We start from the raw sequence: 18,908 nt of genomic DNA, 5'->3' as shown, positions 1-18,908 counted from the left end.
GGGGATGTATGTATCCTTCTCAATTCTGTTGGTAATCCCATCAGCCTATTCTCCAACTCCCTTGACCTATAACTTGCCGATGGCGGAACATCAGGCTGGTAAGTATACAGAGGTGGGGGGCGGTAGCCTGTGGTGTTACTGGTGCTGCGGGAGACCCTACCGCAGCAGAAGGGGTCCCTATCGCAGTTGGTAGATAGCTTGGATTAGTGTACCCTTCTGCAGGATATATTGTCAAGGGATATAATGCCCTACTCTCCACTGGCGCCCTGCCTTCCATCTCCCTTTCTGCACTTCCCATCTTTCTGTCTCTGCACCTCTATTCCATTCCCTTGAACTTCTGCATCTTCAAACATAGGCCAAAGATCTTTTCTCTTCTGTAGCTGCTTCCCACTTTTTGCTACTAAAAATGTGGACATGTGTCCATGTGCACTCGCACAGCTCCGCAAAATTGTCCCAACACCCCTCCGCGACGCACACAATTACCGCCCTTTCTAGGGCCTGTTTTTCACCCAAATGCACTACCACAATAGAGAAAAACACACTAAACTACCTAGCACTACTTGTTCCAGACCCTACTACTTGTACAAGACCACTACTTTTATTATTATATTCATCCTTTAAATAATATATTTTCTGAGGCTTGTGGATCTGCTTAGATCACATGATATGCATAGGCCGACCTTTAGTGGTAGCTGCAGAGTATAACATTTTTTGATTTCGAAACTCAAAAAGGGACGTCGGCAGGCCGAGCCAGTAATACTATTCCGTGTGATGTCTACTGTACCCATGGTACTTCATGCTTCGAGGTCGCTCAGATTGTTTTTTTCTGCCATTGTAGTCTGACGCATATCGCGGAGTTCCTTCTTGGCTGACCCCATTACTTAGTAAAAGTTTAATCTTAGTATTTCTTTCTGTCCGTTCGACAACCATTTGCAGCAAGATTGCGCCAGCGGTGTCAAGGACAAAACCATCCGTCGATGACAGCGACTCCCAACGGGCCTCGGCCTTGCACAGTAGGGATAGTGGGGGGAAGTTAATATTCCAGTCTCACTAAGTTAATGCATATTCCCTTTACTCCCATTTATTTTGCAAGGCTGTGATGGAAAACACTCCTTTTTAAATTCTGTCCTTCCTGTAATAGTAGGTTTCCCTGGAAGGATTTGCACTGAGTGTGTAACCTTTGTCTCCCTAGGGACCATGCTGAATAATAGTGCAAGTTTTGCAAACAGTTCAGGCCAAAGACTTTAAAGGACCACAAGACTAAACGCCAGGCCCTCCACGCCCTGGACGTCGAGGGAGCCGCCAGCGATGGCCGCCTCAGAATTCTAAGTGACCCTGAGGGCGATCGGGATCTATCGGATTTCCTCGTGCTAGACCCTGACTCCAACAGGCAGGCCGGCGGTTCTGCTACTGGGACAACACCCGGCGACTCGAGCACTACCAAGTCTCATCACACCAAGCACATCCCCCATGGCCGAAAGTCGACCACATTGTCGACCAATAAGCCACAGACGGTGTCATGGGGTAGGTCTGAACATACCTTGTCCTCTGGGCCATTGCGGTCGCGATCACCACATGACAGGCTCCCGAAGTTGATGTTAAAGTCAGTTTCTGACACCATGTCTAAATCTGGGAAGTCCTCTGGTTCTGACGACTGGGCGTCAAAAGGCATGTGGATGGCTTCAGGGGAAAAGCTAATAATTAAAAAACATGTTCCCGACACCCTACTAAAGGCCAGAAAGTCGAAAAACCATAAATCTTCGACCCAGGTTAAAAAGTCACAGGCTACTAAACGTAGGGATTGCACTACCCCTGAAGACACACTTTCAGGGGCTATGCATCATAAGCAGACCCCTGTCCCAGAACCTACAACAGCTCCACTTACTCCTGCTCCCTCTGTGTTACCAATCTCCTCCCAATAGACCACAGAACAATTCGATAAGGTCATGAGGAGAATATTCAGTTTTATGAACTTCTTTTACAAACTTCTTTTACAAACACTACGAAGTACTCCACAAGCTTCAGGGGCCCCAGCAGAGCGGGGCAATAGACATTCGGCCCGAAGCCAAAAAAGCCTGCCTGTACACCATGCCGGCTACCACCTCGTCACATCAAAATAGATATGCAGGAAACCCAGGTCGATAAAGACGTTGTGGAGGACATCCTTGGGGATACAAAATCTGAAACACAGTTTATCCCTTTGCTCAATCGGTCCAGAGGCGTATTCAGTCCTCTGCTTACACTCAATCTGACACGGACAGTCAACCCGCGCATCGAAAGATGTTTAGACCAGCCCCCTCAGACTCCTTATACATTAGGGGGCAGCTAAAGCCCAACTCTCTAGTAGTCACCAGCACAGGAATAGGAGCAGGAACCCCTATGGCCTTTGCCAAAGCCAATCCTGACAAGGAGAGTAAGTAAATCTACACGCTGGGCAGGAAGGTAGCTTCCTCGGCTGCTTATCAAAGAAGGAAAAGGTTACTTACCTAATTATTGTTCTCCAGCATGGGTCTGGCCTGGATTCACATGCAAACCCTCCCTCCGTCCTCTCTGCAGCTTTTCTTGGTCATACTGCCACTTTACATGCTTACCAAATCTGAAGATGGCTGCCAGAGGGGCTTTGGGATGGGACGGTCATTGGATGGGGGCAGTATGACCTATAGGACAGTGATTGCTTTAGAGGCGAAATACAGTTTATAAGTGAACGTGAAATTGTTTTTCTTTTTATTGAGGATTTCCAGCCTGACGACAGTGAGTAGTCATGAGCATGTGAATCCATGCCAGACCTATACTGAAGAACAATAGTTACATGTAAGTAACTTTGTCCATGCTCACTGGAAGATGCCTTCCTACTCCCTTGGGATGGGCAGACACTTTACTTGTTTTCTCCTTTCTCTGATCCCAAAAGTACTACACAAACTGAAACAGGCGGAGTGTAGCCACTTGATTCTCGTAGGCCGATTCTGGATGAAGAATATTTTTTCGGATCTTTGCAACATGAAGTGTCAACTGCCTTGGTCATTGCCAAATTGGGCAGACATACTCCTGCAACAACAGAGGATGGTTATGCACCCCGTCTCTCAATCATTGTGCTTGGAAGCTTGGCGACTGAGGACTCTCAGACACAAATATGTCTGTCATAAAAGCGGCCAGGAAAGGCAGAATAAGAAGACAATACAAAAGCAAATGGATACGCTTCTGCCATTGGTGCCTAAACAGTCAAAGACCTTAGATAGGTCTTTGAAATTATATCCTTCAGTGCAAATATGGCAGAATCAAGAGTATTTTAGCAGTCATTGGTGCCCATTTAAACAAAGTGGTGTCCATAGTCAACCCTGTACAGAAACAGCATTTTCATGGACTTCTGAGGCGAAGGGAACCTAGCACATGGGAACTGAATGTTGTTTTAATGGCACTCCTGCAAAAACCCCCTTGAGTCCACGGATTTGACAGACTTTAAATGGGTAACACTAAAAATGGCATTTTGGTGGTGGTAACTTCAGCACAGAGAATATTTTAACTCTAGACCTTATGTGTAGAGGTCCCTTGCATCATCTTCCACTAGGACAAGGTCGTCCTGAAAACAAAGCCTGACTTATTACCAAAGGTCATAAGCAGTTTTCATGTGCATGAGGAACACTTGCTACATGTCAGATTGTAGACAATATTCTTGCTCACCACGCCTGAATGTAGGAAGGATACAAGCAATGGCATCAAGAGCTCTGTATGGCTCAACTGGTTCCAGGACTGTAACTGGGAGGTCGAAGAGAGACCCAGATGCAGAGTCCAAGAGGGAAAAAGGCAAACGTCTGAAAAAACCCTCCAGAAGGATGGTCCATAGCAATGTCCAGGAAAGTCTGGTAACGTGATCAGGAGGCACTGATTATGTACAGCAGGAGTCGGAATGATTAAGAAGTGGAGGACCGCTAGCACCTGCATCTGAGGGCATTGTAGGAGCAGAACGGTAGTCCGCTAGCAGTTCAGCCAGAGGCAAGAAGGAGCAGAGCAGGGAACTGCTAAGGAATGTAGTGGGAGACAGGGAAGGCACAGAGGGAATCCACGGGAGAATGAATGAATAGGGAAAGCAAAGAAGGGAAAAAACAAAAAACACAAGTAGGAACTTTCAAAAAGGAACGTCAAACAGGGAGAAAATACCTGCTTTGAGGCGAGAGGCTGCTCGCGTCTGACTGTTTTCATGAATGGGAAGACATGACTCGATCAAAGTCTGGCGCCCTCTTGGGTGAAGACTAGACCGGCAAAACGGCAGTAGTCTGCGCTGTAAAAGAAATGGCGCTGCTTAGGAGGCGCCATTGTTCCATAACAACCACGGAGTGGTGGTTCTGACTCCTGTTTTCTTGCCGTCCCCACAATGGAGGCTGAAAAGGCCCTGGATGTGGCCAAGGCATTACAATGTTTTTGGGAAATAACAAAGAATGTGGTCAGAGGAACAGAACTATTAGTGATTTATGGTGGCTCAGCACCGGCGGTGCTGCATCCATAGCGCCTGTTGGAGCTTCTCCTTTATTTTGGAGGCATACAGATTGAAGACGAAAACTGCATGGAAGGGGCTACATACTTGTCGAGTGAGATGGAAAACAGCTTTTGTAGCTTAACAATGACCCATATCGATCCTGGATAAAGCTGAAATTAAGACAAAGCCACACTAATTCCGCATTCCCCATTGCCGTCATTATGCAGAAGGCCTTCCACGCTTGTGTGGTCCACTGTTTCTTGGTTCCACATTTATCGAGGGTTGGTCTTCAACTTGACTTGCGTTGCCTCCCACATCAATGTGGTAATTAGGGAATGAGTGCATGTGGTTTGAATTGTGCAGAGGAAATGTTATTCTTCCTTGCTCATGCCATATGCAGAGAGTAGAACAAAGTCCTAACACACACAAAAGTCAGCCCTATGCAGAGCTGCCTTTTTGGTCTGTTTTGATTCTCCCCTTATGTAACGGGCTGCTCTCACAAATTGCAATTGTAACTCCATTAATTTTGTCATTGGCAATGCTAGAGTGTCAATCCCTCTTCCACTTTACAAGTTCGTCCACTTCCATCTCTTGAAGGAGTATGTCTGCCCCTTTTCTCCTTCACATAGGAGAGACTTTTTCTTCTCTTAATTTGGTTATAAAGTAGAGGTATGTGTGAAAACAAAACTGCTCAGTTGATTTCTCTGTTTCCCGACTAGAGAATATCTCACAGATTTTAATGATGGGTTCTGCAGGAGATCTTTCCCTGTGTCATGACTGGGATCTGCTAGCTACATGCACTCTTCTTGTAGTATGTCTAATACTTCAGCTAGAATCATGGCTATAAGGTTGGAGTATCCCCAGTGAAATTCAGGGATATGGGAACAACCCCACGTGTACCAGATATTGCAACAAGTAATTGTTGATAATACTTAATCTTGTGGCCTTCGTAGATCACTTCTTTCTTCTCCCTGTCAGAAGCATCGGTTGTTCCTTCACTGAGAGGGATAAGAAATGAATGAGTCAGTGGCTGCGGAAGACTTTCTGTGTGTTGACTTCATCTTCAAGTTGAGCGATCCTGGACTTGAATTAATTGAGGCTCTTTGATATCATGATCAGCCCAAATGTCATTTTGTGTCTGACTTCACGTCATTAGCCATCATTTGCATTAGTTTGAACATCTACTTTGGGATAGAGTTTGTCTTATCCATAGTGGAGTTGGCAGACTTGTCTAAGAACTCGAAACTAGTAATTGTGGGTAGACTGGAGTCCCAGTGCGCTTAACCAAAAACCTGAAGGTCAATCTGAATGCCAGCTGCACGTCTAGTATTATGGTTATACCCTTCGCCACAAAAGATAAGGCAACAATTATAAGTACTAGTTACATGCGCTTAGCATCACATAAGTCTATTTACAGTCTTCAATATTAAGAGCAATCCACTTGGCAGTTCAGTCTTAAAACCTACACGTGTTTCAACACATCGTCTTTATCAAAGCTTCCCATTAATTGATACCGCAAACCAAATAAGTAAACTATACATAAATTAATAATTAAATCATAAGAATATTAAAGTACGCAGATTTTAATTACATTTGAAAATATATACGTAAGCATTTCATCCAATAAGAAATTAATACAACATATCAGAGATATGATGGGTATACAGGTAGGTTTGCAAATGGAACACAAAGAAATAGAAATCCTTGTTATGGTATCTCATACCATGAAAATTAAAACATTGTTCAGCTAGTACATTTTTTATGGTTAAACTTCTATGGTCATTGTGCTTATTAACGTGTAACATGCTTACTAAAGGTGCATATGTGAAACACCCAAATGCAGGGATATCATTAGGACATAATGGTACTTAATGCTTCTTATGGTGATTTTGCCCCCTTCAGGAATAAAATGTGGGTAACTTGGATACACTTAAATCGGTGTAAGTTGCCGAACGAAAGTCTTGTGCGTATAAAAAAGTAGTATGGTGGCTGGTGTAGTTCAAAGACCAGAACAAAGAGACACTCACCCTGAAATGGAGCTGTTTTGATCTTTAACACACAATCAATCAATTAAATGTTAGGTTGGTGAATTTTAATTTTAGATGGAGACAGTATCCAGAAAGATCTGGAAACTTTAATTCCAGATTTGTCTTACCCCGCACTGTGAGTTAATTCCATATGCGGCACTCTGGTGTGAGCTTGGAATACTGTTGGGGAATTATTATTCATATTTATTTTCAAACCAGGATCTGTGTAAGCATGAACGGCCCTTAATATAAGCATGCGCTTACATTATGTAGAAATTAACTACTGAATGTGGACAAGTATCGCTTCACAAAAATAAATATTTGCCGTTTTGGCAGACTCCACTGTTTGCAATATGAGTAGATCACCTGAAAGGTACGGGATTGTATCATATTGAGCCATGTTCTAATCCCTTACGTAGTATTGTATTTAAAACAAAATGAGTAAATAAGAAAACCATCACCTTTTGTAAATCGAAAGACAGATGTCCGGTCAGGAATCGTCTGTGGCGACGTCAGTGTTTGGTAACACGTGTGCGCCATGATGGAGCAATATATATTGGTTCCAGAAGTAAACAGCGTCGGCAACCTTACATCCTATGAACTGAAGTGTGCTGCGTATCACACGTTTCAGTTCATAGGATGTAACTGTATAGTTGCCAGCGCACAATCTACTCGTATTGTAAACAGTGGAGTCTGCCGACACAGTGAATATATATTACTGCTGTGATTGTTTGTGTTTGGTTATCGAGTGAGCCATGGTTAACTAGGCATCCCATGATGTGTGGTCCTAGAGGGCGAGTCGTGAGGGATGAATACTGTGTTGTAGTATTGCCTCTTTGAGGGTATGGTGGCTCATGAAGCCTGTTTATGTGCTAGGTGAGAAAAGCTCCCAAAAGCTCTCGTGCATAAACTGCTGTCCTCTGGGTGTAGTAAAGCATATCGGGATAACAAAGTGTGAGGTAATGCGAGTGGTGAGCATCGAGGTGGAGAGGAAGTCTGTGCATGGCACTATCAACCATAAATCGCCCTATCACATAGAAAGCAGTCAGAAAAGACAACAGAATGCAGCAGGGTGCTTGGAATCGGATGCAGTATCACTTCGCGGGGGGGGAGGGGGAGAGAGAGGGGTAGGATGTAACTGGGCTGGTAGGTTCACTCTGCAGTATTGGGGCCTGAGGTAGCCTAGATCCAGGATGGTGGCAGGTCCTACAGTTGGCTTCGGAAAAGGAGAGGGATCTGACCGCCACAGATAAACCAGGCCAGAGCGTCCAAATATTGTCCCTTGTTGGGTGCATCTTGTTGCATGTGAGGCAGCAGGGAGAATGCCTAGCATCACAAGAGCTTTGGAGTATTCCACCTCCAGTGCCCCAAGATTCCTCTTGTTCCTTGGGCAATGAGTGTTTGATAAGGCAGGGCTCCTTAGCATCGCACGCTTCAGGTACTCTCCTCCATGTGGGTCTGTAGCCCTAGAGCACTCTGTTACCAGACACGAGCAGGAGAGAGGTCTCCCTCCTCCATCGCCGGCTTTGGTTGTCTTGGTGGATAGGCAGTGAAGAGAGGCCAAAGTGAGGGCCTAGTGGCTTAGCAACCACTCTACATACAGGCCTCTGGAAGACCTAGCAGGAGCTTTCCCCACAGCTCTAGTTGGTAGTCTTCAGCTCTGCAGCGGCCGGCTAATGGCGATCTTCGGAGATAGGAGAGGCGATGATCCCCTTGAGCTGATTCGGGACAACTTAAAGTTGTCTTTGGGAAGCAGTCCAGTCTGAGTAGCTGGTGGACCCCTGTGATAATTGGGTTTAAGATCTAGATGTTATGCTTCCCAACATAATTTCTAAATTGTATACATTAAATCAGTCAATTGTCCATATTGTATGTTTCACTATTCGTTGATGGTAGTTGAATTGATTTTTCTGTCTGAGTTTCAAAATAAAACCTTTCTTCCTCAAAAAAAAAAAAGATCTCAGATGTTGGAATATTAGGCTTTCAATCATACCAGCACACTAGTCATCTGGTCATTTTCCTTACAGGTCCTGCAATGTAGACACATTTCTATTAAGAATCCATAGATCCATATCAACCATCTAGCTTCCACCTCTTCTCCCCCCCCCCAACTTTCTCTGCGTTGCTGTGTTGGTTATAGTAGTGGCTGAGGAAAACCAGGCGGTGCATGGGAGGACAAAATGTCAGTGTGTCCGTGGACCTCCCCTTTCCTAGCCTGCAGTAAAACTGATGGGGAGGCAGGGCCAGGTGAGTGATGTGGCATTGCACTCTTCACCTTCTTCCAGCTGCTCTATCATGACACTGCACAATGACAGTGCATGGGAGATGGGTGCAGCATTTCTGCATTCACTCCACCTTGGCAGGCTGCCTCCCTGGTCTCTGCACCTGGGACTGGGAAACACATTGTGATTGATTGTACAATTGTCAAAAGTCAAGGTTCAGATAGACATGAAAGCTCTCTATTGTTTTATTACTGTTAGTTCTAGTAAGCCACTCTATTTTATGTTTGGGGAAAAAACTGATGTTTTGCAATGGTGCTAATTCTCGTATTTTTGATTTCTAGATTCCGTTTTACGAGTTTGAGGTCTTAGAGAAAAATGAAGAAATTGTTGACTACTTGCATAAGAAAATCTTTCCTCACACCTTCAGACTCAGCTGGTGATGTCTTTTCTCTCAGGATTATCGCATTGGATTATTTGGGCACTGTGATGGATGAACAAGAGAAAGATAAAATTGTCTTAATTGGTTGCGTTCTTTGGGTAGAATAGGACCTGATCTGGCGTGAGTAAGCCAATAGTCTTGACCAACATTTACAGTTGTGCAGATAACTTCCTGGGAATTTTCTGCGGTGTTACTGATTAACTGTACTGCTGCTCTGCACTGAAAAGGCAGCAAACCGAGTTTATTGGGCACTGGAATTTTATGTGATGACACCACCAAACGATTAAAACCTAGCATGATGGAAAAGTGTAAACATTCCGGACAATGTTTTAGAATGTCTGCAAAGGCTCAATCAGAAATAAAAATCCCTTTTAGTTGAAATTTTTGTTTCTATTTTTTGTCACACTTTTTTGTGACTTAAGTATTGCAAAAAATAGTTGCTGTACCAGCAGATTTTTCAGATTAAATTGGACCATTTCAATTTGAGATATTAGTGCATTGGTATTTAGAAAAAAATGAAGCAAAGTACATTTTTTAATTGAAACTTGCAAATTTAGATTCAACCAGTTATAAAACTGAGCTTCTAAAAAAAATTGGGTCTGCGAAACGGGTAAATCCAATATCTATCATGTTGGTTGAATTGTTCAATCTTGGAAAAGAAAAAAAGATTTTAAGTTTGAACTTTTGAATGTATATGTAGAAATACAACTAGAGCCTTTATAATGAGTATGTTTGTGATTTATGCAAATATTCTTGTCAAGGCTTTGTGATTATATTTATCTTGCAATGTGTATAAATGAATTAAAAATGAAGCGTTGACAGTCCAGAATATATTTTGTATTCATTCACTTGTTATAATTCATATTGCATTGCCAGGGCTTGCAAAATCCACTAGCATTGGCGAGTAGCTTTAATGAAGGGCAAGGGCCATTTGCATGATAGTCAACCTTGCTGGCGAGTATGGGGATGTTAGAAACTTATTTTTAGGTTACTGCAAACGCACTTTGTCTTCAGTAAATGGCAAATACAAGTTTCACTGTGCCTGCTTGACAGCATTGCACCAAATATAAAGTGTGCTTATTGCAACATGCACCATTTTACAAAAAGCGCTGGTAAATATTTTAGTCACCTTGGGGCAAGTGCATTTCTATTAGGTCGAGTATGTAAACTAAGGAACTTGCCCTGCAGGTCTAATGGGATTTTTAAGAATTTGCAAGGCCTGATTCATAATTGCAGTTTTTATGTTCTTTCAAAACACTGAATTTGTGATTACGCAAATAATGTTTTCTTGATATTCTACTAAACTAGGCATACCTTATACCTCAAATCATCAAGCCAAAAATGTAATCTGGATATGCTCTGTATGTCCTATTGTAAAAAGATGGGTCACATTCAACATTGTGTAGTTGTTCGATTGAACTGGGTCTTAAATGTAATGTTTCACTTTCACTGCAAATGTTTTAATTGTTTGGCGACTGATAGCCTGCAGATATACAGAAATTGAGACATACATCATAAAAGTTTGCATGCTGCCTTTGAGGATGTTTTGCTCTTATGCCTTTGTTCTTTGTTTTGTTTGGGGTGGCTAGCACTTTTGACCCAACTTTACTACAGTAACTTCATTATCTGGCGTGGTCAGCTGTGTGCAAGAATATTTTAGTTGACGTTCACATTCTGAGAATACCCCCCCTGAATTTTTTTTCCAACATTAATACCCAGGACTTACTTAAAAATGTCAACCACATAGTCTGTCTCCCTGCCATACTGCTAGGTTTGATACAAAGGGCTAATGTGTATGAGGTGCAGAACATAAGTCTATCATACCAAAATCAAGACACTCTCAATCCTCATTATGGGTCATGTGATGAGCAGGGACTGGTGAGAATGCTGGAGTCAGATTTCCCTATGGAAACAATTATGGAAACAATGAATCATCTCTGATATGTCAAAAGCCACCTACCTACAAAATCTATCTGGAGAATGAAAGTGTTTAGATGCTCCAGTGTAGTTTGATGCGGGACTTGAGAGGTTTGAACCTGTCAGGGCACATGTAATATGCACCTCTGTTTGCGATGACTTAGCCACTAAAATGGTGCTGGTGATGCAGGGACTGAATTCATGCTAAAGAGTTGAGCCTGCGGAGCGCTCAAACTGGGAGGAATATGATGTGGCTTGAGCATTGGGCCATGGGAAGGTCAAGACGGAACCGGTTGTTCATGGCTTTGTGTACCGCCAGGGTGATGGAGCTGTACTCAAATGGTAGCATGTTAGATATGTGAGCGATGGGCAGATCAGACGAACCCCAATATTAGGGGGCGCGTCTTGCACACCAGGGTCCCACAAAACACTATATCAATGTTACTGGTGCTCTTTTCTGACGACATATTGCTGTGGTTGCACTGGAGAGAGAATGGGTGAACAGTAATAGAACAGCATGTGGTTACATATTTTTTAAGATCCTTCATGGTTGCCCTTCCAGTAGTGAGAAGTGGCATAAAAACTGTGGGTACAGCATGAAATGGTGATGGGTATTGTGATGAATCCAGGGAATTCGTCCCCACTGCCCAAACGAGGGGACATTGCTAGCCTTAACCCGTAGGGGACAGGGCAATCTGAATCCCACTGGGGTCACCCTCCCCTTTGAGGGCAGGAAAAAACCTGAAGGCCCAAGACTGACTGAGAGAAACAGGACCACAGGCCAGGGTAAGAAAGTTGAAAGCCGATGGAGGGCTAACTGAAACTAAAGAACGGCAAGACTGGGCGAAAGAACGCTGAACCATAGACCGGGAAAGACGCACCAAATCTCAAGGTGGGGGTCAACAGCTGGAGACCCGGGCCAGAGGTCCACACGTAAGAAACATTAATTTGTTTAACAACCGCAAATGAAGAGGCTGTTGGGCTGACACACTTACCCTTAGGTGCAGAACTCTTAGTCTTCAAGAGGAAGCCACACGGACTGTGGAAACTTCGTAACTTATTCATGTTTGTTGGACTTTGTGCAAGACTGTGTAAGACTATTTTTGGACCTATTTGACTTCAGATACTTTGTCGCGAGGAAACCTCGCACTCGCCTGTGTCCCTACTGGGTTGTAACTTATATTCTTCTCCTTTTCTCATAGTACTGCCTCCTGCGCCACGTCACACGCCCAATCCATGCCCCCTGAATAAGCCATTGGATCTTGGCTGTAATATCTACCCCGGGCGCGCGCACCAGAAGTGAACCGCAAGTGAAGAGGCTGTTGGAATGTTCGGCGTGGTCGCGTGGAGCAGCAGGGAGACATTCTAGGTATCGGAACTTGGCTTCTGTGATTTGTTTAACAGACTCTTCTCTGGAAACTAGTATTTCTACCTTTTGTGTTAATTAAATCATCTGCAGGCCATAAAGATCACAAGATCCTAAGTGTGCCTGGTTGGGAACAGTCTCAACAGAGAGTGGGTGTTGCTAATACATAATTTTTTGTGTTAATGGTACGTGTAATGAAGAGGGGTAAGTGTGAACTGTATACATATCAGAGGACAGTACCCCTAACTAGACAAGAGACAATGGCCGTGGCATGGCCTTTTGATGACATTCTATCAGCCCCTCTGATTTTTACTCCCTTAAGGGGAACCATGAGGATGGCTATGGCCATGACCCTGGGCCCCTCCCCTCCGTCTTAAATGGATATTGCCATGCAGAACCTGAATGATTGAGAGGGAATGGGGGATGAGTCGATTCTATGGATCGAATCTGGTGGGGGGGAACAAGAATGCTGAGGGTGAGGGGGGCTGCCAGGCTCGCAGTCGCCAGTGTTGTTTGAGGATTCCCAATGCCAAACAGATACAGACAATTCCCTTCTGGCACTGTCACAATATCCACTGGGCAAAGAAGCTGAATGGTAATTGTCCTCAACTCAACCAATGCCTTCAGGAACGCTAGGGGAGTGCGCCCAAGATGACAAAATAAATGCAAAGATCTTAGAAGAACTTTCCTTGCACAGGTAAAAAGCGTAAATATAGGAAAGTAGCCAAGAATAACTGGCGCAATCAGGTGAGAGAAGAGGCTGTATCTCCCTCCTCGGACCCTTGTACTGAGGTGGAAAGGCAAGACGTTATTCTGTGTAAGGACACCGAGGGCTTGGTGGCCACGGATACTATCCAGGGCAATTTGAAAAACAAGGGTTTTAGGGACAACAAGGGCAATAAAATAGCTGGTATCATACCCCAAGACCACTTGGTCGAAAGAAACCTACATGACTTTTTTCCTAAAGGACTAAATAAAAAAGTGTCTACAACTGGGGCCCCCCTTTCTGGTAAAGGCTGTCTCAGGTGAGAGACGGATCCACAAAGAATCAACTACACTGGACACTCAGAATATTCCCTCCCTGCCTTGAATGTTGAATGAAGAGATGGGGGGGGGGGGCTGGTTTGTCTCAGGCCATTGGAATAGCATTAGGTATGTGGGGACCAGTACTTTGCACTAACCCCCATCCGTGGATGAATCCTCCGGGGGAGAGAACTTTTGGTAACTTAGGTAAAGGAGAATCCCTGCAACTTAATGGTCCTGGACGGAAAACGCTTCTCAATATCCCAGTTTCTGGGGGGCATGGGGAGGTGTAGAGATTTCATAGAATGCCTACTGAGCAGGGGTGCATTCCTCAGAGGCTGTGATGGAAAACAATGTGGGGGGAGATATGGTAATGGAACGTGTCATTAGAAAGGTTATTAAGCTGATGTTAGACGAACATGAGAATTTGCAATCTGTACCTGAATCCCTTCCATGCCCTAATGATAGCTCTTACTCAAATGCTGCTGTGAAAGCGCCCACAAAGGACTCGAAGGTACCCCCGGGAGCTCATGCTGCTGATTCTGTGGGGATGGTTGGCCATCTGGAACCCCCTGCTAGGGAACTCCCCCATATGCAAGTAGGGGGAGCTCCTCGCAATTGGTATCTCAAGTGGAGGATCAACTCTGGGGGAGTTTTGTCACTGGCCCTCACATAAACGAGGGTGCTGCTGTTGATCTACGTTCCTCCTCGCTACCCTGAAAATCTCAGCATCATTATCCAGTACTTATTTGCTCATGATGGACTGGTTTCATTAAACTGTCTGAAAATGTTGGCTATGTGTCACGATGCCTGCCCCTGGGAAACCAGGTTTGGCCCAGCTACCCCGGAAGCAGGCATCATGCCATTTAATGCAAGCCCATGAACCCCAATTAGGGGCTATTTGGGTGCAGCCCTGGCGCCTATGGCGCTAGGCTCATGGTCAAGGACTTACCTGAAGCAGACCATGCTGCTAACTTACCTGAGGCAGACCATGCTGCCAGTGACCAGAAGTCAAATGAGGCCTAGGAGGGACTATTTTTCCCTAGGAACTATTTTTTACTCGGGTGGGGCCGCGGAAGGATACTTACCTGGAACTACTTCCAAGGCTATTTAAACCACGCCCTGACAGCAACCCACGCTTCGCGTTATTCTGCACCTGCAGCGTAGCGCTCACCGTCCCTGCAGCAGCTTCCAGTCTTCAGCCACGCCCGCCTGGATGCCGGAGCTCCTGAAAACCTGAAAGAAAGCAGAGGGAAGGTTAGAACCAGAGTTTTACCTGGAATCCTTACCTGAATCCTGAATCTTCTTGGCTCTGACCTAGAAGGAAGAAATCATCAGACGCGCGCCGCTTCGCATCCTGCAGCGCCGCGCGGGAACTCACCTGAAGCAATCCTCCACATTCCATCGCGCTTTTCTGCATCCAGCGGCCGCTCTCCAACACCTGTGGCAATAAAGACAATAAGGTGAGCAAGGGAGCATTCCCAGACAATAAAGGCAATCCCCAGGACTTACCTGATACCATAGGGGGTACTTACCTCATCTCGGGTCGGCGCGGCCTCCACAGCTTCTCCGCCGTACCCCGGCCCCAAAGGGGAAACAAAAGCAACACAAAAGCGCAAGTAGGGGAATTCAAATTCTGCTACAGACTTACCTGGTTAATACCTGAGGCAGCAATCACCGGAACCTCCACCGATTCAGCGCCTGCAAAAGGAAAGGGTCACAGGTTAGACCAGGTCCTCATTATCGAACTGAACAGAATCCATAAACACTTACCTGCATCTTACTGGTTGCCACTTGGAACTCTTCTCAAGAACTATTAAGACAACCTAGGGAATTTGGACAGAGTGAAGGCCAGACATTTTTGAACTCTTTTTCAAACTATTTCCTTACGGAGTCAATACCGTTCTGCAACTCTCCAACATCCCACACCAGTGAAGTAACTGGTCATCTATGCGCCCCTGCGCTCGAGGCAGGATGGAGAGCTCATCTTTCCAAACTATCAGGTGAGAACATAGCAAGAGTTCGGAAGTAATTTGTGGGAAGAGATCGCAGGAGTGGGGGAAGGTGGGGTTGGCACCCAGTCCCCGCAGGTGGCTAATTCCCTTTTCTCCATTACAGAAGAATATTCATACGGGCAAAACAAGCTAAGCTGGGTGGTCCGGTCCAGTCCATCATTTCGGTGCCCCGTGTGTCGCTGGAAGAGGTAACAGCCCAGTTCAGATCGACGCCCCCGTGGACACCAGGTGAGCGTAACAGAACGCGAAGACTACCCACAAAAGGCCACCTGGGTATTATGGAGACCTCAGAGACGGATCAGTTAGCCCAATTATTAGGGGAGCTAAGAGCTGAAGTGCACTCCGCCCACCAGGAAACTAATGCCCTTAGAAGGGAACTGATAGTTTCAAAGGAACGGACAGATGATTTGGCCAGACAGTTATTGCAAAACCAGGCGGGGCAAACACCACTACCTGGACTCGAGGTTAGTCCAGCTCCTGTACCATCAAGTAACCCATTACAAATACATTTGCCAGGAACTGTTTCATTGGCTCCGCCCGAACGTTTTGCCGGAGACCCTAAAAGGTTTGCCGTATTCATGAATCAGTGCCGCTTACACTTTTTATGCAGACCTGCAGCATTCCTAAGTGATCAAGCCAAGGTAGCCTTTGTACTGTCCTATCTCAGCGGCAGTGCAGCAGATTGGTCCATTCCTCTAGTTAATCAGGATGACCCAATTCTTCAGGATTTCCAGGGGTTTCAAACAAGCATGGAAAGACTTTTTGCCCGACACTCCCAGGGTCAGGCCCTGGATAACGAACTTTTGTCCCTACGACAGGGGAATCAGGATCTTCTTTCTTACATTGCAACCTTTAATAGACTAATAGTAGAAACCGAATGGCCTGAAGTTAAACGAATCACATTGTTCCATCGAGGGCTTCGAGGAGAACTCAAAGATGTCTTGGCCCAAATTGTGAACCCGCCTCAAGATTGTGCGGAATAGATCAACCTAGTGGTCCAACTAGATCACAGACCTCAAAATAGGAAGGCTGATCGAGCCAAGTTTGAGAACCGAGTGTTGGTCAAGACCCACGTCAGTTCCAAGGGAGCAGAAGCCTCAGAACCTATGCAAATCGGTGGGGTGAGAGGACCCTTGACTCAAAAAGAGAGAGAAAGGAGACAGCAATTGGAGCTATGCTTATATTGCGGGAATACTGGTCATTTTCTGCAGAACTGTCCTATAAAACCGCCTAAGAAGGTCGTGGGGGCAGCAGATAAAAACTCTGACTCGGGAAACGATCTCGCCCGGCAAGCGTAGAGGTCCGCTTGCCGAGTTTAAAGAAGGACACTCAGACCTCGCATTTCATCATTCCAATGGTCCTCGTAGATCCAGAACAGCCATCTCGGATGCATGTGGTAAAAGCATACGTTGATAGCGGAGCCATAGGAAACTACGTGGACCGTGAATTGGCTTCCAGGATGAACCTACCTCTCGCCCAAAAAACCACCTTAGATGTCATCACCACAGTTGATGGAACGGAAAGTGCCTCTGGTCCCGTAACTCACTCCACCACAGAGATGGCATTGCTGGCGCAGGATGGGCACAGAGAGGCTTTGGTGTTTGATTTAATCAAGGCCCCGCAGTTCCAAGTAATACTGGGGATACCTTGGTTGGAAAAACATAATCCCTGCATTGATTGGCGAGAGAAGAGAATCACCTTCCCAGAATGTGCGCACACCTGTTACCCCAGGAAATCTCAGAGCACAGCCCTGGCTTCTGTAACCCCAGCTGCCATGCAATTACCTGCGGAATATCAAGAGTTTCAAGATGTATTTCAAAAAGAACAGGCAAACACCTTCCCTCCGCACAGATCGTATGATTGCCAAATAGATCTCATCCCAGGCGCACAACCCCCTTGCAACAGAATCTATGCCCTTACGGAGCCCGAAAACCTTCACCTACGCCAATACCTGGACCAGTACCTTGCTAATGGTTTTATTCGCCCGTCTAAGTCCCCTGCATCATCCGCTTTGTTCTTCGTGCCCAAAAAAGGTGACCTCAGAACATGCATAGACTATCGCGCACTGAACCAGATAACCATTCAAAATCGGTACCCGTTGCCTTTGATCCCAGAATTACTAGACCAAGTGAAAGAAGCTTGCATTTATACTAAACTCGACCTCCGGGGGGCATATCATTTGGTACGTGTCAAAGAGGGTGACGAATGGAAAACAGCTTTTCGCACTAAGTACGGACTATTTGAGTGCCAGGTGATGCCTTTCGGACTGTGCAATGCACCAGCAGCCTTCCAGTTCTTCATGAACGATGTCCTTAGAGAACTCATCGATGTTTGCGTTGTTGTTTATATTGATGACATCCTAGTATATTCTTCATCAGAATCTGATCATATCAAACACGTCCGAGCAGTTTTAGAAAAATTACGCCAGCACAAACTTTATGCCAAATTGGAAAAATGCGTTTTTCACAACACCGAAGTGGAATTCCTAGGATTTATCCTAACCCCGAGAGGAATCAGGATGGATACACGAAAGGTGGATGCAATTCTCAAATGGCCTTCGCCAAGTTCTGTCAAAGGTGTGCAAAGCATGCTCGGCTTTGCCAACTTTTACCGCAGGTTTATCCCAGACTTTTCGCATATTGTTCATCCCATTACGGCGCTCTTACGAAAAAACAAACGCTTTATGTGGACAGACGAAGCGGAAAGCGCCTTTCAAGAGCTAAAGGCTAAATTCACATCTGCACCAGTCCTAAGGCACCCACGTCCTGAACTCCCGTACATTGTGGAGACTGATGCATCCAGCTTGGCAATGGGAGCCGTCCTCTCTCAAAAGGACCCCGAAACTAACCAGATTCACCCAGTGGCCTTCTGGTCAAAAAAGTTCTCGATTCCTCAATGAAACTATGCCATTACTGATAAGGAGCTGTTAGCTATCAAGTCCGCCTTCAAGGCTTGGCGGCATTATCTAGTCGGAGCCAGACATACCATTACAGTCATCACCGAAATTTACAATATCTAAAGACAGCTAAGGCCCAGTCTTCTCCCCAACTCCGTTGGGCACTATTCTTCGCCGAATTTGATTTTGTAATAACCTATCGGCCCGGTTGTAAGAATGGTAAAGCAGACGCCTTATCCCGAATAGGGATGGGAGAAGCAGAGGTGACCGTGGAACCCGTACCTATAATTCCTGAACAGCGAATTCTTGGCATGACATCTGTACAGACGCTGGAAGACGTTCAAGGAATTATCCGACAACTCTTTGATCCTCTTGCCTTGCAAGACTGGGCTAAGAAAGGCCCAGACTTCTCCGTCACCAATGAGCTACCATATTACCGAGGACGTCTATTTCTGCCACAAAAGGAACTACAAGAGCTAGTCGTCTCTCGTTACCATGACACCTTAATGGAGGGGCATCCTGGTATGACAAA

General features: G+C 45.4%; 1 protein-coding gene across 3 annotated transcripts in view; it reads left to right on the top strand.

Moving 5' to 3' along the window:
• FASTKD3 (FAST kinase domains 3) overlaps positions 1-9,988 on the top strand; it is a 661,001-nt gene extending 651,013 nt beyond the window's left edge. For all 3 annotated transcript variants that reach the window (XM_069613727.1, XM_069613728.1, XM_069613726.1), the window contains exon 7: positions 9,062-9,988. In XM_069613727.1, the coding sequence (XP_069469828.1) occupies positions 9,062-9,160 (99 nt within the window). In that variant the 3' untranslated portion in view covers positions 9,161-9,988. The remainder of the gene's footprint in view (positions 1-9,061) is intronic.
• Positions 9,989-18,908: the final 8,920 nt, after the last annotated feature.

Source organism: Ambystoma mexicanum, chromosome 5p (genome assembly GCF_040938575.1).
Source record: "Ambystoma mexicanum isolate Mex_15411 chromosome 5p, UKY_AmexF1_1, whole genome shotgun sequence".
Taxonomy (NCBI): Eukaryota; Metazoa; Chordata; class Amphibia; order Caudata; family Ambystomatidae; genus Ambystoma; species Ambystoma mexicanum.
Note: the sequence above shows the minus strand (reverse complement) of the source record. Positions and strands in the feature narration are given on the sequence as shown.